The sequence below is a fragment of the Carettochelys insculpta genome, chromosome 15, assembly GCF_033958435.1.
Source record: "Carettochelys insculpta isolate YL-2023 chromosome 15, ASM3395843v1, whole genome shotgun sequence".
In the NCBI taxonomy this organism is placed as follows: Eukaryota; Metazoa; Chordata; order Testudines; family Carettochelyidae; genus Carettochelys; species Carettochelys insculpta.
The window spans coordinates 7,454,030-7,476,021 of record NC_134151.1 but is presented as its reverse complement, the minus strand read 5'-3'; the positions used below and the strand labels follow the sequence as shown (position 1 = coordinate 7,476,021).

Sequence of the window (21,992 nt, the reverse complement as noted above, 5' to 3'; positions counted from 1 at the left end):
TCCTTTTAAATGCGATTTCTAAATGCAGCTTATTTTCCCATCATAACTGTTGAGTTTTGTAAGACAGAACTAATATTTTTAAGCCAGTCAGTGTTTTAAGTTCTTCATTCAATATACTGGCAAATACAAGAGACTTGAGATGTGGTGTAAAGTCAGAATCATTCCTGTTAATTCACTTGACTGCAGTGAAACGGAATTAAACCACAGATGTGCTTCAAAAGAAAACTTTGAAAGAAACTGTAGCTACAGCTTTTTGAGGGTGGGGGTGGGCACAGGGAGGAGTGGCAAAGTGGAAGGCTCCAAACTCTTCACCAGTGAATTTCAGATTTTTGAAATATTGGTTTTCTGTCTGAATCCCCCAAATCACTTTAATTCAATTTAATTTCTTGCACCCTGTGTTTGGGAGAACCAAGACAATGGCTCTTTACAGATACAATGGTATTTTCAAAGTACACAAGAATACAAATGGATGTAGTTTAGTGGGCTGCTTGTTGTTTTTATTTTTTTGTTTATTCATGAACTTCTCCGTCACACACATGGGACTGAAAATACGGCTAGGAGTTCAGTCTCCATATCCAACGAAGTTTCTGGTGATTTGGTCAAGACATCCAAGAATGCCCACAACAATATGTTGGAGCTGAATTTAGAAGGTCCTGGACAGGAACAGGTAACATGCAGATCCTCCTTGTGGTTAATGAGTGGCCACTGACTGTGTGAAAACTGATTCTCACTGGTCTCATCACCATCTACTCTGAAGTGGAATTCCCGACAGTACTAGGGATTGAAGAGTGGGTATCCCTGTCATGTCACCAGTCAGATCTAGTGGTGTATTCTAGCCTGACTAGAAATTAATATTTGGTTTATGGTGAATAGGATATATTGCTTTAGCTTTCACTCGAGAGAGAAAGCAATTTCCCAGATGTTAGATTGGTGTTGCAGTTTGGAAGTTGCTAATCCTTCAGAAGGTTGGAGGGGGCTGTTACATATTAATAAAGTTAATCATGACTTTTCATAGGTGTTTCATGGCAGGAGAGGTTGGCTACCCAAACACCTTTTGTTGTTTCTCACCTCTTTCATAGGGTCAATCGAGCAGGCCCTCTGTGGGATTGGAAAGGGCTGTATGTACTTCAGTGTCTCTCAAAAAGACATGTGGTAGGCTACAGGGAGTTTACTCCTCAGACTTGACTCAGTATTGGCTGAGATGTGAGGCTAGGTAAGGTTTTGTGGAGTCTTTTTATTTAAAAAAACAAGCTTAGACTAGCTTTCGGATACGATGCTATCTTGGAAAATGGATGATAGGTCTACTGTTAGGTCAAAGAAGGACTTTTTGGTTAAGGTATGGCCTATTGTTAGCCCACACTGCCTGTCAATTTCTCATTCACCTAGATCAGTGTTTCTCAACCCACAACTCACTCAGCTGATAATCATATGCCATCCTTTGAATATACAGATAATACATATATAGTGTAGATGTAGCCCACAGTGATAAATAGTTTGAGAACCCCTGACCTAGATTGTCTATCTCAATAATGCGAGTAATAGTGCCTGGTTAGGCCAATATTGCTCATTAGGAAGCAGATTAAAAATGACATCTAACTTTCCACAGGCCCAGGAATATATGAAATTATTTTAAAAAATGAATCCAGTCTTTGAGGGCAGAGACAATTCCTTACCTATCATAGGCTCATAGAACTGGTAAGAACCTTGAGAGGTCATCAAGTCCAGTCCCCTGAACTCATGACAGGACCAAACAGCATCTAGACCATCCATGACAGCTGTTTGTTTAACTTGCTCTTAAAAATCTCCAGCGATGGAATAATTTGCTTAGGGATACTGTAGACTCTCCCTTGCTTAACAACCCTGATGTTCAGGTTTTAACTCATGTCCAACCTAAACTTCCCTTGCTGCAATTAAGCTAATTGCTTGTGCTAACCTGAGTAGTTAAGAACAACAATCCTTCTCCCTACTCCTTGTAACAACCTTTCATGTACTTGAAAGATGTTGCTGTATTTGCTTTCCCAGGCTAAACAATCCCAGTTCTTTCAGTCTTCCCTTATAGGTCATATTTTCTAGACCTTTATTCATTTTTGTTGCTCTTCTCTGCACCTTCTTCAATTTGCCCACATCTTTCATAATAGGGTCTCTGATTTGGGTGCTTCTGTGCCATCACAATGCAATTAATAACCCTTTTGAGATTTTTAGTTAATTTGAGAAGTGGGAGCAGGACTGCTGCTATGATGACCTCAATACTAAGGATCTCTCTCGGGGAGGGAATCTTAGTTATTAGGAGGAGACAGGGAATAGAACTGGAGGATTCAATTTTTAGCAATATAGATAGCTGGGTTTGTGATGACTGGGAGAACTGCAGGACAAATTGCCTGTCTGAGGCAAAGGTTGCAGAACTTACATGAAATACAGAGAGAATCTGGTGGTTGTGATGTACGTAGATACTGATTACGCAGGGAAAGGGGGGACCTGGGGACTGGAAGGCTGCTAGGTAAGAGATGGAAGCTCAGGACCTCCATGACAGCATCCTATGACATCTTCCAATTCCATGTGCAGGGTCAGTTATACAGGCAGAACTGCAGGGCCTTCAGTGGATGGGATGTATAGGCAGAAGGGGTTTATATTTATTAGGAACTGATGCATCTTTTGGGAAGGAAAGACAGGATGGGCTCCACTGAAACCAAAATAGTACCAGATTGCATATAACGTGGAAAAAAGTTTGCAGGGCAGTGTGTTAAGCTGAGGGCTGTGGGAAAGCTGACATTCTCTGGGGGGAGGATCTGGGATTTTCCATGCCCAAAGAAAGGATGAGAGGATAAAAGTTGATAAAGCACATATAGAAACTGAAGACAGTCAAATGAAGTAGTTCCATTCAGTTACATCACATAACTGTAGATAGCTAAAGAGTTACAAATTTTATAAGAGGTTTACCTGAATGCAAGAAGTCTAAATACTAAGATGAGTGAACTTCAGTGCCAATATTGAGGATGTTGATATAGTAGGTACCACACACACTTGATAGAATGACACTCAATGGAACATGTTACAGCATGCATAGGAATGACAGAGTAGGTCATGCTGGAGGAAGAATGGGATGATATATACACACATCTCTGAGAACTGGAAGAGACCTTGGGAGGTCATCTAGTCCGGTCCCCTGCCCTCTTGGCAGGACCAAGCATATCTATTTGCCCCAATCCCTAAATGGTCTCCTCAAGGATTGAACTCACAACCCTGGGTTTTAGTAGGCCAATGCTCAAACCACTGTCCACTATAGCTCAGGTTGAGCCTCTCTCATCCAGCACCCTTGAGATCTGACTGGCGCGGGACAAGAGAATTTTCAGGATGATGGGAGCATCATTACCAACACTTCCACTGCATACTGGCTTTGAGGAGACATTTGGGGTAAATTACAGCTAAGTAACAGCACAAAACACTGAGAATCAGGAGTAGTGGATATAAACAAACTTTATAGGACTGCAGGAAGCTAGGCTACACCCACAATAAGTGGTGCTTTGGCTAACTAAAATCATGCTTTGTTACGGAGTTTTCTGGACGAGAGAGTTCCAGATTAGAAAGATTCAACCTGTAGGAATTTTAAGTGAATCAAATTGTATCAAAGGGACTCTAATTCTTATTAAACCATAGAGTTTAGCAGTATATTGTATTGCTGACCGCCTGACCATTATGATGCTGTGGATTGTGAAATAATCCTGGAATTACAGAAGCTATAAAAATAGTTCATTCTCCATTGTTTAGTTTTTTATCCCCCTATTGAGTGGGAACATGTCACCTCAGGAAGGGATGCACAGATCAAGTCCTTATTAAAAAAACAAAACAAAACTTGTTGGACCAACTAGTCCTGGAACTCACAAGTGGGGAGTCAGTTCTTGATTTAGTTCTCAGTGGAACAGTGTATTTGGTCCAAGAGGTGCCTAGCAATCAAAAGTCTACCAAGAAAGCTGTTTTGTCTGTAAGTTTCCACTTACTCATTTAGAAAATGTTTCTCCTGCAAACTAAGCCACTTCCTTTGTCGGTTATTGTGCTTTTTCAACATATTAACTGATGTTAAAGGAAGTAATTAACAGAAAGCAAAACTAGTTCACAACATGACTTGTTAGTATCTTTGAATGTGTTGGCATTTATTTTACACAAAGCAGCCATTAGAGGATGAATGCATATTTGAAGTGAAAGCTGAAGGCTAAATACTATTAATCTTGGCCCATAGGGACATGGTGGGGTGGGGAATCTTAAATGTGATCAAGTGTGTGGTGATTTTAAGGGTTATGATGTTTTTGTCATAATATTTACTAAAATACTAGTTTCGGTATTTCTTGAGGTTTTTATTGAAAATCTCACCTATTAGGAACATAGCTGTAGGAGCCCATTGTTTTAAATTAAACCTTGGTCAGAGACCATTTCCCTGCCTTGAAGAATTGATGTGCCCAGTACTAAAATGTGTTCTTTCAATGGCTCTTCTGGAAGCTTCTGTCTTCAAGTGAGTTCCCTTCTACTTTTGGACTGGGTGGGTTCTAAGCATATATAATATACACACACATTGTCAGCATAGAGGCCTCCCATCAACCAGGTAGCAGTCACTGAAATGATGACAATTCTCCTTAGAATATAAATTGCCTCACTATCCTCATAAAATAGTTATAGTAAAACATAGGTCAAAAAGGTGTTGTCACAGGTCACGCAAGTGCACTTTCAATTATGTAACTTTGCACAGTTACTGGTAATGAAAGCATTTGTATGCATGGTGGACTCCAGTAGTCATAGCAAATTCTTGATTACCTCTTAGTTCTGGGGTAGTTACTAGGCTCTGACATCTTGGGCGTAGTCATTTAAGTTGTGCTTGTCAAAGGTGTGCATGATCTAGCTGGATTATGACAGAGCTATGTGGGACACCTAAGACATCTGGAAGCCTTGTAGAGAGAGATTTTATACTCCTATATTCAGTGGGTTTTTTTAAGAGTTACTAGTGAAAATGGCTTATAGACCTCCCACTATCACACAAAATGTATGTGCAACACTGTGACTGTCCACTTGCAGGGAGGAAGGGTGGGCCGTCCGGGACACCTGTTATGTGGTGTGTCCCTTCCACATTTGGGGCTTCAGTTTTGAGAACCACTCCACCAGATAGTGAAAGCATGAGCAAGGAAGTCAAAGTATTTACTGACCAGGTGGGCAGAAGAAAGGAGGAAAACTGGAGTATGGAAGATCAGAAGTTAAAAAGGATAAAATGGAGTTTGTTTCAAAGCAACGTGGCAGGTAGTATTTTGCTGTGACTTGATAACTCTATGACAAGCAATGTTGATTTCAGCAATATCTAAGGTACAGCTGATTTACTTGAAGTCATGGTCCTGTAACAGTAGGCTACAGATGCCTTTCTGTTGCACGAGTGAGTGTAAATGAGTTCAGAATAGGACAGAAGGGCAGATAAGTGTGCTGAAGAGAAGCTGTGCTCATTTCAACTGCAGACACTGCAAATCTGTAGGGTTTGGTTTAATCTGGTTTTTTGAGGGGTCATTCTGAGAGGAGAAGAGAATGGAATGAGTAACTACTGAGCAGCATGTACTCCAGTGTCAGCCAGAGACTGTGCAATAGACCTCTGGTTTGAAGTTGCTGTGTGACTTGAGGGTTTCAACCCTGCAAACCTTTGACACACTCTCTGGGGGGGTGGGTGTTTACTAATTAACCACCCTCTCGCTTTGTAGCATGTGCCTCTGTCGCCCAGTCTCTAAGAGACTGAATACATACAAGCCAAACACTCACTCACTCTGCCAGCCCACATCCTGTAGGTCTGAAAGGTAATGAAGAACAGTTTGAAAAAGCCACTTATGATGTGCTTGAAACCTGTTCCACTTCTCAGCTTCATATCTGTGCTTTGAAACCATATTTGAATTACTTGCCTTTGGTTAGAAGGTTGTTAGCATTTAGTAGTTCTGTGGCAATTTGACTGTCTTAAACACAGTACAGCTAGGCATTTTCCTTTTTTTCTGCATTAACCATGGTTTTGCTTTGAGGTTGAACTCTTGATTAGCTGGCTGAATTAATAAAATCGTAGTCTGTGAGCATTTTCCAGTGGTTGGACAAGAACTTTAATTGTGCACATAATAGCTATTTATACTCATAGATGCATAATTGTTCAAAGTGTGAATGTTTAGATCGTTGTAGGCACAAGGGCATGCACAAAATAAACTCTGTAAGATCCTGAATTAAACAGCTCAGTACATTGCATGTTTTGCTTTAACAGCTACATGACAGGGTTTAAAAAAAAATAAAAAAACAAACAAAAACCAGGATTCAACAAACACTTAAGCACATAATTAAACATGTGTTTAAATGTTTGGTTGAATTTTGGCAGTGACCACTAGAGAATTTGCCACAATGTGACCTTTAAATTCCTAATGATGATGACCATTTGAAAATGTATACACACTCCTTTATTGACGACCAACTACACATGTTGTTTCTTTCCTTTTTTCGAGTAGAGTTCAGGTTAGATAAGAAAATAATTTGCTGAAATCCTGCCCCTGTCATGTAATTTATAGTTGGGTTTATCCTCTCTAATCTATTCATGTTGAAGTCAAACCTTAAACATCATCCATAGCTTATTTTTCTGTTTAATTGAAAAATGACTCACTTTATTTGAATCATTGAATACTTTGTCCTTTCAATTTTGCAGCCATATACAACTTTAAAGGTGCAGGAGAATCACAATTATCCCTGCAGATTGGTGATGTAGTTAATATATTGGCATCCTGTGAAGGTAAGTCACTTGATTCAAAATATAGCTTCTGCTTTTAATTATTTGTATAGAAAACTTTGTCATGTTCTCTCCTGTGCTTTCCACCATTAGTCTGTAGTACATTGACATATTCTTGGGGAAACAGCTAATTATTTCATTAAAGAGTGTTTTTTTTAAATCTGAGAATTAAACTAAACTGTTTGCTATTTGCCTGTTTCATTTGACCAACCATATTTAGCTGTGGGATGTTCTGTGGCTGGAGTCTTTACCCTGCCATGAAGGTGGTAGGAGGGAGTGTAGCTTTACTGGTGGAGAAGATCAGGTCATGTTCTGTAAGTTGATTATTGAAACTCTTGGGTGAGGTATGGATGGCCATTAGCAGTGGTTCTCTGTTGACAGTATGCACATATCCCGTTGCCAGTGTGTATGCACCACCCCAGGCACTTGAGTTGGAGACAGTTGTACTGCTGGCAAAAAAACTGGTACATACCTCCCGGCTCTCCTTGCCTGCCATCTTCTCTTCAGTTGTGTCTAAACTTCAGGCTTCTGTTGGGAGATGGGCGGTCTCTAAGAAGTCTGCCACATTGGGACCATTCTGCTGAGAAGGGGATGTCTTGTCAGAGTGGTTTTCCCAACCTTTGGCCCTGTGTGGATAGGCCAAATGTTGGGAAAGCCTTTCCTGACAGAACTGTCATCAGGAGATATGCAAATGCATTGCGCAATTTGCGTATCTTTTGCTGACAGTTGTTGGCAATCTAGATGCAGCCTTAGTGAATGTTGTAGGACTCTGCAGTTGTTTGCTTTGGTTAGCCAATGTATTCTGAAAATCCTTGTGTATACAACAAAAAAAGTAAAGGTATGTCTGTCTAGAAGTTCACCTGTTGAAAAAGGAATGTGTCCTGTGTTGAAACCGAATGCCAAACATATGGCAATGGTTTTTAAGTCCATAAGGAATATGTTTTCAACCACCAGCAACTTGAACCACAAGTCAGGCAGAAAATGCTTTTCATCTTTGCTCTTGGCTTCCTTGAAGCTTTCTGATGCTGACATGCTCAAAATCTGTCTTCATAGAAGCAGCCTTCCAGGAAGACCTCAAACCAATACAGGAGGAATCGTAAACTTAAGAACTCACCAGCTCTGTCAGAGGCTGCATCATGTACTCTGACTTCTCTAGGACATTCAAATCTGGTGTCTTTAGTCAGTGTGTAAACCTGAAGTCCATCCCAGTCGATGTATTTCTTCTCCCATGGACAATCTTCTGCTATATGCATTTCTCTCAGTCCCTCTCATTCCAAGAAATTGGTAAATCAGTGAAACAATTAATTATTGTAATAGCACCAGTCTGGCCAAGTTAGTTCTGGTTCACAGGCCTTCACCAGCTTTCAATCAGGCCTTCTAGTCTGGCTTTGAGTCAGGGATCTGCTTTCTCACAACCAAGGCTGGTCTCCACAGTCCAACCACCAGTCTTTCAGCCTCCCTGCAAGGATGAACTCTAATTAAATGCTTGTGGAAAAACTGCTTCAGAGAAGTCAAATCTGTCTAGTAGAAGAATTCTGTTAGTGCCACATCCACAGTTAAATGAAAGAATGTGTCCATCTGGATAATCTCTGCATTTATCACCTCCAGTGATAGGACACTAGTCATATACTATATTATTGGGGATGGTCTAGACATTGTGGGTGTGTGTGTGGGGGGGGGGGTCCTGCCAGGAGGGCAGGGCATTGGACCTGATGACCTCTTAAGGTCCCTTCCAGTTCTAGTGTTCTATGATTCTGTAATTGACTACTTATGACATTTGAAGGCATCTGGCCTTTCAATTCTGAGTTTACCTGGCTTCCATTTCTGCAGTCCATCTGTCAGAGGGGATTTCTGGTTTCGCTCACCCTTTAATATCCAGGAGATCTTGAAAAGCTATGTGGAGTTCTCTTTGAATCCTCTAGTGACATCACCATAGGGTTTCTAGAGGTGATAACTTCTATAAGAATAGTGATTGAGCTATGAGTTCTGCTAACTGACCTGTCTTAACTTTTTTCTCCTTGAATTAGGAAAAGGTTCCTTTAAGGCTATGCCGTATGTTAATGCAAAATGTGGTGTCCGGTTTTTACCGGAACCAAATTGTTAATCTTCTGATGTTTTTTCCCCACAAAATCTCATTTTTCCAGGTGATGAAAGACTCAACACCTTGGATGTTCACAGAACTTTGCTGTTCCATCTTAATGGCACTGTTCTTCAATTTATATCTCTGGCTTTTTGTAGGCCATGCAGAGAGGACCAGCTAGTGATACCTCAGCATATCTTGGTGGATTTCAGATAATATCAGACTTGATTACTATCTTGTGAAAGTCACTCCACCCAAAACCAATTCTCACCCCCACCCCCCCGGCTCAGTCCACTTCCTTGGTGGTGTTGAGCAATGTTCTAATAACAGATATTAGTAAAGCAGCAACCTGGTCATGTATGTGTAGTACCCAGAGGCACTGAGACCTCATCTGGGGTGAGTGAAGTCTCTGCTCTTCAGCCTTGGGTGAGAGCCAGCTGGCCTTGAGCTCATGTGGTACAGTGCAGAGCTTTAGACCCTATGCTCACAGGTTCTGTCCCTGGCGCCAGCAACCCTGGTCTGTCGGCATTACATACAAATAACTTCATCTTCTTGAATGTCTGAGGTTTGGCAAGACAGCATTGCAATCTCAGTTCAAATAATCCAAAATCCTACTATCTATAAGGGAACAGCTGCAGAGTCACTTGCAGTGGCATGTATATGTTCACAATCACTTGACAGAGAGCAATGGGTTACTTACCACAGTAAATGTTCTCAGATATGGTGTGTGCATATGCATTCCACAATCCTCCCACCTTCCTCTCTATTCTAGACAATAACATCACTTTGACTGTGTCTTCCGCTCATGTAGACTTGCCCATTTTATGGTGTAAGATGAAAGCATGAGGAGAGTGAGGATACACGTGCTGACTTATGGTACTGCTAGCCAAAGTTTGACTTGTGTGCTTCCAAAGCATTTATCTGCAGTGAAATCATATATGCGCACTACATGCCATTAAGAACGGGTGACTTTTTTTTTAATCGCCTCATTTCTTTGTCCTACAGCTGGTAAGAGCCTGGCTCCCACCCCAAACTATAGCTGTGTTGGTTACTTGTAAATACACTCATCCTTCATTTAACAAGTAGTTTACTTACAAGTACTCACTAAAATGAGGGACACACACACTTACTTTTGTTCACTATGCAAGTGAACTTCCCCCTCTTATATGAGCCAGCCACGAGGTCCCTGGCTGGGCGGGCAGGGAAACCCACAGCTGGAATGGAGCCAGCTGTGGGTCCTCGGCTGGGGGCAGAGAGGTACGCAGCCCTGGCTGCCCCACTCCCAACACTCCCCCCCCCCCCCCCCGCAGCAACTCCCTGTGTACCCCTCTCCCCCACCCAGCCCGGTCCTGACACTTGCCCAGCCTGCAGCTCCCCGTGTACAGTCTGGCCCAGTTTGCTTCCAACACCCACCCCAGCCCACTGCAACCCCCCAGCTATCGCTGCTGCAGCCCTGGGGGACAAGCCGCCACCTCCTCCACTGTCAACCCTCCCTCCTGCTCATGGCCCCGAACTGCCCCCAGCCTTTAGCTCTCCCCAACCCGCCCCCCGCACAATCCAAGGTTCACTTACCTTTCGAAAGCAGCGCCACATGCTGCCGCTCCTTTCCCGAGATAGGAGCACTAGGAACCAAACAGAGACTTTTACTTGTGTTTTAATGGTAATTTAGTGGATGGGGCATGTCATACGAAGGGAGGCGTCAAGAATCCCTAAGCAACTCCTCCTACAGTGAACTCTCCCAAGGCAAAAGGAATCACGCTAGGCCTCGCAAGAGGTATGAAGACTGCATGAAGGCCAACATTGCTCATGCTGGTTTAAAACCAGATCAGCTAGAGCAGCATGGAAAAGACCAAACAGGCTGGCTTGCTCTCTTACGACATGCATATGACAACTTTGAGGAGCAGCGACGGGTATGTCTCATTGATGCTCATGAGAGGAAGAAAGCAGCACCAACAGAGTCAGGACAGTTCTCTTGCCCCCACTGTGAACGCCCATGCCGTTCAAAGCTTGGACTCCTCAGCCACATGCGAGTCCAGAACCGATGAGCCTGTGCAAGCTCAAGACATCATTGTTGGACATGACGGACTATCCCTAATGTCCCTCTTATGAGCTTTGGCCTACGAGCAGAAATTTGGGAACCAATTGTGCTCATATAGTGAGGCATGAGTGTAGCATTAACCATATTAGATAAGCATTTCATAGCACAAAAATCCAATAAACAAAGCTGTCCTGGAGCATCTTGTGACAACAAATTGCCATGTGGCTTGTGCAGCGATGAACTCTGTGACTCAACTACTCAAAATTTCTAGTCTATCCTGATTGTAGCAGGTAACAGTGGGTCTAATTCTGCTCTCATTGAAATTGTTGAGAGATGTAAATACATGTGGTCCATAGGACTAGACTGTTAACATATTCCTAGTAGCCGGTTCCTGTTAGTGGCTGGTTCCATTTTCTTAAAGCTGGCCTTACAATAGGATTAGAAAGCATTGCTATTGTAGCTCAGTGGTAATTTATTTTTCCTCTGGTTTAAAATGCCCTATTAAGACACAGCAAATGTAGTTGAGGGGTAAGGCTTTATTCTTTGGCACATGTATGTTCAGCTGCTGTTCAGTTATTTTAAGGTGTGTGGCCTTAGTCCCAAATGCTGTACATGTGAACACTGCTTCAGAACCGCATGAAGCACAAAGATGCAGCCTGTAGGAGCTCAGAGTATAATGCAGACAAAATACAAATGAAATACGCTGCGGAATGAAAAGGACGTCAAGCAGCGCTACAGGGAGGCGATCAATAATGGAAAGCTACAATAAACACATGGATTTTCCAGAGGAAATGGATGGGGCTATGAAGGAAGATTAAGGTCATTGTGATGTTAAAAACAAGGGGGAGGTAAAAGGGAATTACATGAGGAGGAGGTGGACCACAAATACTTTGACTAGCATGGTTGAGGGTGGCTCTTAAAAAAAGGGCAGAAATATTGACAACCCCCCTAGAACATGCAAACCATAACCACCAAGCTAGTTAGAAACTGGAGAGTGTATGAACCTGTTGTTGACTGCACTCACTTAGGATGTGTTAGACTCACATTCAAGTTCCTGGTGCAAATACGGTAGGGTAGGAATTAGAGCCTGCATCTCCGAACTCCTAGTCAAGTATCCTAAAATCCAGTCTATTAGCTACCCTGGGCCTGGGATCCATATTCTGCATGTGTGTGTGAATGCCCACGCTCTCCATCTTCCACCCTAACATGGGTCTCAGTTTTCTCCCAATGCAGAACAGGAAGCTTTTTGCAATTTAAAAAAAAAAAAGGGAGATGGAAAAGCCATTTTCACATAGATCTCCTTGATTGTCTTTTCCCTGTCGTCTTTATTTGAACTGTGGGGGGAGGCATTTGTGGTGAATGGAGATGAATAAATAATGTATGATTGTTGTTTTACTCTTTGTATTTAAACTCAAACAGTCCTGATTGATTTTTATCTGAATATTATTTATTTTTTTCCTCATTTGGGGGAGGAAAAAAACACATTTAAAAATATCTAAACAATCCACTTTCACCCGCTGCCCCAAAACATTTTTTTTTCAGCGGGAACGCTTCACTGTATTAGATCAAAGTTCACAGAAAAGTTTTGGTGCACCACAAAACGCACTTTTTTTAAATAAATTTACTGTTTACAAAAAAAGCCCTCTGCTCCCCCCAAACTGCTGGCTCTGTTGATGGAGCAGGCTTATGGATCCATTCTATGCCTCCCCTACATGTCTCCTTGGAATGAATGTAAAAGCCGTCAGAGCCTAGCTCATTCTCCAGTGGGCAGAGTTGAACTCTGCTCAGATTGTGCCAAGTGACAGGATCCTGGAAGAACATTAGTTGCATGCACTATTAGTGCTCTGTATTGCTCCTGTACATTGGTTTGAGGGCAGAAAAGTCATTCCTTCCGATCTCAACTTCCTTGTCTTTCTTTCCTAAACGGGCATCCAAGCACTGGGTCATGAGACCTCTGCTCTTGTGGGGAGCTGAGGCACACCTCAGCCAGAATCAGGTTCCCTGCAACTGTGTTCCTTAGCCACCTCTCTTTAGATCAGACTAGAGTGCACCTTTTCGCACAAATTATTGTGTGGGTGGCTGGTTCTGAAAAATCCTCCAGCATATCTGTTCTCTCACGCTCATGTCCTTTTTTAGTGACCCATCTGCAGAGAGAAGATTCCTCAGGGTTGTGCAAACCCTTAATACTGTGCTGACTGAGAGATCAGGAATTAGTTTAGTTGAGGCTTCCCCTTCCCCTTTCCTGGCTTCTATTCAGGGCTTTAAAAAAAATCCAGCAATATCCTTTTTACAGTGCCTTGGCTCCTGAATAGTTTGAGATGTTGTTCTGGATCTTGTCCTTGTGCAGAGCCCGTGAGCAGGGCTATTATACTGAACAACAAACCTGTTTCATGCAAGGTAATTTTTACTGGTCTGAATGATAAAAATTAAAACATTCAGTGCATGACTTGCTGTAATGTGTGTGGTCTTCTCAAATCACATGCTCAATGAGGGAAATGAAGTCTTTATTTTGTATTGTGTAACTGAGGAAGTTGATCTTTTTTTTTTTTTTTTTCAGAGATACTGTAAGGTATGTCCTGTAGCAAATTGTAGCTGGTGGGCCTTCAAAAAAAGAAAAAAAGCTTCGGTGTATGGGGGCAACACTTATTTTCTCTTGTATATACACAAAATGGTAATGCAGGCTTTGCCCAAAGCCTTTTCCATCTCCCTTTTTTTTTCACATACAAAAAAAGCTCGTGCTGAACCTGCCTATCATTGTGTGCACCGGTGATGGATTATGCATAAAATGTCCTGTGGCTTTTAAACAGGCCTATAGATTGCATACAGTGCTTTTTCTGTGCTGGTACTTGCTGGTACTGAGTTATTGGCACCTCGGCAGCCCCCCAGTGGCAAGATTGTCTGGGGAGTGGCAGGAGCTGGCTGAGTACCAGCTCCTTTTTTTCCCCAGAAAGATACTGATTTATATACAACTACTTTACTCAGCTTTAGGTTTAGCATGGGGGTATTTGTAAGTGCACTTCAGGGTTGCCAACCTTCTCGATTTGGGTCTCCCAAATCAAATTCTGTCTCCAAGAGAGCACTTAAGCCAAACTAAGAGATTTTAGAACAAAAAGCAGTCAAGTAGCACTTTAAAGACTAGCAAAATAGTTTATCAGGTGAGCTTTTGTGGGACAGACCCACTTCTTCAGACCACAGCCAGACCAGAACAGACTCAACATTTAAGGCACAGAGAACCAAAAACAGTAAGCAAGGAGGACAAATCAGAAAAAGATAATCAAGGTGAGCAAATCAGAGAGTGGGGGGGAGATCAAGAGTTAGATTGAGTCAAGTATGCAGACGAGCCCCTATAGTGACTCAGAAAGTTCCCATCACGATTTAAACCACGTGTTAATGTTCCGAATTTGAATATAGATGTCATCGGAACATTAACACGTGGTTTAAATCGTGATGGGAACTTTCTGAGTCACTATAGGGGCTCGTCTGCATACTTGACTCAATCTAACTCTTGATCTCCCCCCCCCCACTCTCTGATTTGCTCACCTTGATTATCTTTTTCTGATTTGTCCTCCTTGCTTACTGTTTTTGGTTCTCTGTGCCTTAAATGTTGAGTCTGTTCTGGTCTGGCTATGGTCTGAAGAAGTGGGTCTGTCCCACAAAAGCTCACCTGATAAACTATTTTGCTAGTCTGTAAAGTGCTACTTGACTGCCTTTTGTTTTGCTAGTGTGTAGACTAGCACGGCTCCCTCTCTGTTACTAAGAGATTTTAGGTTGCTAAAAGTCCTGTGGCACAGCAGGCCTAAGTCAGGCTCCCTGCCTGCCCTGGCTCTGCTCCACTCCTGCAAGTGGCTGGCACGTCCCTGAGGCTCCTAGAGGTAGGAGAGATGAAATCTCCATGTACTGCCCTTCCCTGAGGACTGTCTCTGCAGCTCCCATCGTCTAGGAACTGAGGCCAATGGGACCGTAAGTAGCTGCTGGCTGCTTCTAGGAGCAGTGCAGAGGTAGCCCCACTGTGCTGCCGCCTGAGAGCCACCCAAGGTAAATGCCACTTGATGAGAGCTCCAGCCCCTGAGCACCTTCTCGAGCCCCCACCCTCAGCCCTTGTCTGAACCTCCCACACACCAAATTCCTCAGCCCCATCCCAGAACCCTACCTCGCCCTGGTGAAAGTGGAGGGGCAGGAAGAGCAAGTGGTGGAGGGAGGAGGATGGCGTGAGCAGGAATGGGGCCTTGGACTGAGCAGTGGGGCAGGGCAGAGATGTTTGGGTTTGTGGGGTGAGACAGATGGCAGCTCTGCTGCTCAGGGTTGGTGTAATTCTAGGCAGGCAGAGGCAGTTTTGATTTTGTGCATCAGAGCTTAGTTACACCAGCACTAAGCACTTGCAAAAATCTCTCTTGAGCCTTTCCTTTAAGAGTTGCTGCTTCTATTTATTTTATGCAGTAGCTTAGTTCCAGGAGCAAGAGTGCTGCTGTTAGCAACCAGATTGCATTGTGCAGTGATTTGCAGCAGGTCCGACAGCCACCGCAGAGGGCAAGGTGGGAGGGGGGCCAATCTCTGCACCCCTGGTGGGGAGAGGCCTAAGGCAATTAGCCCTTAGCACCGCTGGGATCTCAGTGCTGGCCCTACCTCCCCTGCTCCATAGCTGCAGGACAATTCAAAGGGGCCCAACATTCTGGCTGCCACCGCTGCTGAAAAAGCAGCTGCAGTGGATGGAGCTCCGAGCCCCTTTGAAACACCAGGCCCTGGGGCACCTGCCCCCTTTGCTCCCTGTGCCGGTGGGCCTGGTGATCTGCAAACTTTCCGGAGCAGAGCATGTGTCTATTGCACATTAGTTGCCGGGTCCTGATGTCTGCTGTGCTGGAAGCCAGTGCAACTGTTTGCAGCCCCCTACTTGTTGTGTAGGTTAATGCAGTTCAATGCAATGCAAAATAAGAAATGAACTACTTGTGGGGAATTTCCATTCTGAAATCTGAAAGAAAAAAGGAGCCTGGGAAATCCCATTTTGGTTTCCTATCGTGGCTATTCAAAGTAACCAACTGTGACCTCAATTATGTAAGGTAGTGTGGAAAGAAGGGAAGGCACCTAAGGAATGGACAGAATCTGTGCTAGTGACAAGACATCAGAAAGAAAGCATGCTGGATAGCAAGAACTACAGAATGATTGCCCCAACAAGTCATCTGGGCAAGGTGATACTGATAATACTGATGGAGAGACTGAAATCACAGATAGAAGAACATCTAGCAGAGGAGCAAAAGGGATTCAGGAAAGATAGAAGTACCATATAGCAGATATTGGCACTCAGATTAATAGCAGAGAGAGTTTGACTAGCAAACAAGAACATCTACAATTGCTTCACTGACTTTTTTTTTCCAGAAGGCATTTGACAGTATAGATCAGAAAGTGACTTGAATGGTGTTGGAGTCATACAGAGGGGATAGCAGACTGATACGGTTATTGAAGGATATCAATGACAATGCGGAGGCAGTGGTGAGAACATGTGGAGAGTTGGGAAGTTGGTTTAGAATGAGTAGAAGTACAAGACAAGAAGATCTGACATCACCGAGTGTCGTCTTCATGCACCTAGAGAGAGTGAAGAACAAGATCAAGGAAGAGTCAGAAGGGATATTGGTGCACGGGATGAGAATTAACAACTTGAGGTTCACGGATGATATAGTTATCATTGAGGAAGATGAAGAGAGGCTAGCAAGAATGGCGCAGGTGCTAAATGAGGAAGGGAAGCAGTACAGACTGATTTTAATTTTATTGATGTTCATAATGGTATTTGGAGATAAGGAAATAGGAAGGAAGATCAGCGTAGATGGTATCAAACTTGAGAATGCAGAGAAGCTCATGTATCTGAGGAGCAACAATAGCAACACCTAGACTGTAAGAAGAAAATAACTAGAATAACGAAAGCAAGAGCGAGTTTGAAAGTGATGTGGAAAAGCAAAGAGATTAGCTTAGGAATGAAGGTGAGCATCTTGAAAATGTGTACTCAGCGAGCATATTATCACCCATGTCTTGCATCTGTACAACAAAATATTTGGAGAGAAGGATATTGGCATTCAGGAGGAGTTGTTATAGAAAGATCCTGAGACAGGATGGATGCAGAAACTCAACAATGAGAGAGTTTTTATGGGAAGATACAGCCGAAAGAGAACCTATTGCAGAAGGTTATACAATGGAAGCTATTCGGGCATATCTGCAGAATGAATGATGAATGAAAAGTCAAGACCCTGATATTTGGTATAATGGACCGCTCGAATAAGGGAGGAAGGTGCCACAGAGAATGGTAGATTGGTGTGGTGCTAGTCTACAGAAACTAAGCCAGTCCACACTGGACAGGGAAAAATGAAAGGAAATCATGAGGGAGGTATCAGACACCAAGGGGCACTGAGCTGTGACCTGATGTGCATAATAACCAGACATCATCTCATGCAAATTAGAGGTGCTCCACATGAATGTAGGGCCTGTTTGTGTCCATAGCTGTGTCTACACGTGCACGCTACTTCGAAGTAGCGGCACCAACTTCGAAATAGCGCCCGTCACGGCTACACGCGTCGGGCGCTATTTCGAAGTTAACTTCGACGTTAGGCGGCGAGACGTCGAAGTCGCTAACCTCATGAGGGGATCGGAATAGCGCCCTACTTCGACGTTCAACGTCGAAGTAGGTACCGTGTAGATGATCCGCGTCCCGCAACGTTGAAATTGCTGGGTCCTCCATGGCGGCCATCAGCTGGGGGGTTGAGAGATGCTCTCTCTCCAGCCCCTGCGGGGCTCTATGGTCATCGTGGGCAGCAGCCCTTAGCCCAGGGCTTCTGGCTGCTTCTGCGGCAGCTGGGGATCTATGCTGCAGGCACAGGGTCTGCAACCAGTTGTCAGCTCTGTGTATCTTGTGTTGTTTAGTGCAACTGTGTCTGGGAGGGGCCCTTTAAGGGAGCGGCTTGCTGTTGAGTCCGCCCTGTGACCCTGTCTGCAGCTGTGCCTGGCACCCTTATTTCGATGTGTGCTACTTTGGCGTGTAGACGTACCCTCGCAGTGCCTATTTCGATGTGGTGCCGCGCAACGTCGAAGTTGAACATCGACGTTGCCAGCCCTGGAGGACGTGTAGACGTTATTCATCGAAATAGCCTATTTCGATGTTGCTACATCGAAATAAGCTATTTCGATGTTGGCTTCACGTGTAGACATAGCCCATCAGATAGCAGGATTGGAGCATATTTATGCAAAGAAACTTTGAAAACTCAGTGGGGTGTCTCTCTCTCTCTGCTTGACATACATAACTGTACTATGCTGTTTGTTGAGGGTAGCGGCATAGATCCCTTTTGTTTGTTGTGTATATATTTCAAACTGCATTGTAACAAAGTTTTAGTTTTAAACTATGTTTACGGTCTCATTTCATGGGTATAGATGAGGCAAGCTACTTTTTAGTACAACTTCAAGATTGGGGGAAGAAAAAAAACCTTCTTTATGAAAAAAGAATTTTATGAAAAGAGAATCTTCTGATGAGAAACAGAATAAAACCCTCCATGATAGTTCTGCATTTCCAAAAGTCCTCATTCTCTAGTTTTGTGTATTTGTTTCTAAGGAGACTTTTTGAGCACTGAATGCACAGAAGTCTTACTTTTTTAAATTTGTCTGGGAGTGATTATTTGGGAGCTATGTATGGTGGTGATTAATAGTGGGTTTGGAATGTATCAGAGAGGGAGCCGTGCTAGCCTATATACTATCAAAACAAAAAGCAGTCAAGTAGCACTTTAAAGACTAACAAAATAATTTATTAGGTGATGAGCTTTCGTGGGACAGACCCACTTCTTCAGACCATAGCCATACCAGAACAGACTCAATATTTAAGGCACAGAGAACCAAAAACTAATCAAGGTGGACAAATCAGAAAAAAATTGATCAAGGTGAGCAAATCAGAGAGTAGAAGGGTCGGCGGGGGGAGGTCAAGAATTAGGTTAAACCAAGACAAAGTTTAAGACAAAAAGTTAATGGGCACAAAACAGACATAAAAACACTCCAGATCCACAAACCTGTTAGCCAGCATTTTAATGGAGTGGGCCATTCTGTTAATGACTTAAGAGTTTGCGCATTACTGAAGAAAAGTTTTCACACCACTCTTGAAAGAGAGACTACTGAACTGTCTTTTATATTCAAATTTGACACATTAACACGTGGTTTGACCTGGAATGGGAATTTTCTGAGTCACTATAGGGGCTCATTTGCATACTTGGCTTAATCTAATTCTTGACCTCCCCGCCCCACTTCTACCCCTCTAGTCTCTGATTTGCTCACCTTGATCCATTTTTTTTTTCTGATTTGTCCACCTTGATTACTGTTTTTGGTTTGCTGTGCCTTCAATTATTGAGTCTGTTCTGGAATGGCTGTGGTCTGGAGAAGTGGGTCTGTCCCATGAAAGCTCACCTAATAAATTATTTTGTTAGTCTTTAAAGTGCTACTTGACTGCTTTTGGGTTTGGAATGTGAAGATGTTATGCCTTTTATCGCCTTAGTGCCATCCTCTATTGATTTCTGCTGTTTTTCTCTTGTATTCTTCTGTCATGTTCTCTTGCTTGTTTCATTGAGCTGCATATCACAAATTTTCAGGTTTAATTTTCTGCAACAACTACAAAATTTTGATGTTTAGTAGCCCACAGTTGTTTCTGCACTGTCAATATCCACCACCAACCAAAAATTCATAGGTCATGTCTCCATATGAGTAATTTCAGAACTGAAGCAAATAAGGATGGTGATCCAGATGAATGGGTTTACTGAGAACATTTCAGACTTGTGGGTCTAATCTGGTAATTCTATGGGCTGCTTTAAAACTAATTAGTTAGATAAGAGCAGAATGCTTTGTTGGACGTAAGTCAAGACTGCTTTGAGTAAATGCAGACTAAAATTGTTGCAAATAGCATTGCTATAGGCATCAAGTATCAAAGTTTAATAGACAGAACTGTGTGAGAAGGGATTAATAAGAAGAAAGAAAGAAGAGAACAGATTAGTAATTGGACATTGAGAGACGACGCCAGTAGAAAGTCATCTTAGGGAGAAGGCATTAGAAATGTTCAGGCCATTCACCAAAAAAAGTGTGTGCTGGGGAATTGGATCAATGTTGCCAACAAAATAAATTCATCTAGAAAAGTAGATTTGGGATGGAGGTGAAGTTAATGTCTGTTGTGTGGACTCCTTTGTTTTAATTTTACTGGCTTGTGTTTGGGGAATTTAACACTTTATAGCTTAGTACTGAGGTCAGAGGTGTGCTTTTCTGTATGCTTACAAGTCACGACCAAGACATAAGAACGGCCATACTGGGTCAGACCAAAGGTCCATCCAGCCCAGTATCCCATCTGCTGACAGTGGCCAATGCCAGGTGCCCCAGAGAAGGAGAACAGAAGACAATGATCAAGTGATTTATCTCCTGCCATCCATCTCCTGCCCTTGTACTGAAGGCTAGGACACCATACTTTACCCCTGGCTAATAGCCATTTATGGACCTAACCTGCAAAAATTTATCGAGCTCTTTTTTAAACCCTAATAGAGTCCTGGCCTTCACAGCTTCCTCGGGCAAGGAGTTCCACAGGTTGACTGTGCACTGTGTGAAGAAAAATTTCCTTATTCTTCTTGCTCAAAAAGAAACTAAAGTTCATTACAACTTTATCTGAATGCTGTCTCTGGCAGGTTTTTTCCTGTGTCATAATTTTCAGTGCTTACAAAGGGCTTGTCTGTACTTTGGGGAAGATTGACAGTGTCTGGATTGATTTTTCTGGAGTTTGATTCTGCACATCTGGTAAAGATGTGTAAAACTGATCTCTCCGGGGTAAGCAGTCAACCCATGTACTCCTTGATAATGTGTGGAGTAAGGGAGGTCAGTGGGAGTAATGCTCCCATTGACCTTCCTTAGTTCAGACAGGCAGGTAAGTTGATTTCTGATACATTGATTCTAGCTATGCAGTTGCCATAGCTACAATTGCATATCTGAAATTGACCTATTTTTGTAGTACAGACTGGCCCCTTAAAGGGATCAGATTTGAAAGTTTTATGTTTAATTCTGACATTGGGGCAAATGGGACTTGATTGGCTACACTTGATTATTTTACCCTCATCGAAAGTCTGTTTCCTTCTCTTTAAATGCGAGTTGGCGAAATCTTGACACCAATTCTTTTAAGGGGAGTTACCCTAAATGTGTGCTTTCTGCCCCACACCTTGGTTTTATTTAAACACCAGAAATGGAGAGTGTTATACTACATTTAGTCATTGAACACTCTTTCATGCTATTTTCAGTACATTTTATCATTTTGTGTAAAATAATAAACTCCTAATTAATTTATTTTTGTGTAATTTATGAGGTCCCTTCCAGCCCTAGGATTCTATGATTCCATGTAGGTATTCCATTGCACTGAGTTGTATTCTCTTCCTGATTTACAGATTGGTACAAGGGATACATCGTAAGACATAAAGGGATTGAGGTAAGGTTGTACATTCTATTCTTGAAAGATTTTATGCTCAAATAAACACCAAGAAGTGAAATTATTTTAGAGCTGTCAAAGGATCAAACCCTGATCATTTAATCCAATCACCTCACTTTGTTTTAGTTCTCGGGGACTGTACAAGGTGGGTAAGGTGAAAAGCATATGACTTTAAACTTGTGCTTAAATATGAAGGGAAGAGAGGCTTGTGTAAAACAGATGGGAGAAAAGCACTGTTCTGCTAAAGGCACTGACAAAGATGTGAACTGAAATACTTGACTGAAGTTAATTTTATTGTAACATTGTAAAATTATTGTAAGTGATTCAGCATTTGTTCCAAAGCTCCTTACTAGGTCTAATTCTCCTCTTGCTTCCACTGCTTTAAATAACCTGATCACCATGTTCTCTGTATGTTGCAAAACTGTGGTCCCCAGGAGGGCATGTTTCAGTCACTGGAAACTAATTGTTCCAATAGTACTTTCTGTGGATCCAGGTACACACACAAAAGAATTTATAAAGGAAATCCATAACATTTATAGTCTGGAGAAAGGGGACAAAAATCCTGTATAGCCTCTCACAAGTGGATGTTGTGGATCAGGGGATACTTTTAAAAGCAATGGAAGTTGCC

General features: G+C 42.6%; 1 protein-coding gene across 1 annotated transcript in view; it reads left to right on the top strand.

The window, feature by feature from the left end:
* The first annotated feature begins 6,145 nt into the window (after nt 1-6,145).
* Nucleotides 6,146-21,992, top strand: part of DOCK2 (dedicator of cytokinesis 2) — a 454,537-nt gene continuing 438,690 nt past the window's right edge. The window contains exons 1-3 of the mRNA XM_075010079.1: nt 6,146-6,182; nt 6,698-6,781; nt 21,324-21,364. Coding sequence (XP_074866180.1) covers nt 6,146-6,182; nt 6,698-6,781; nt 21,324-21,364 — 162 coding nt within the window. The remainder of the gene's footprint in view (nt 6,183-6,697; nt 6,782-21,323; nt 21,365-21,992) is intronic.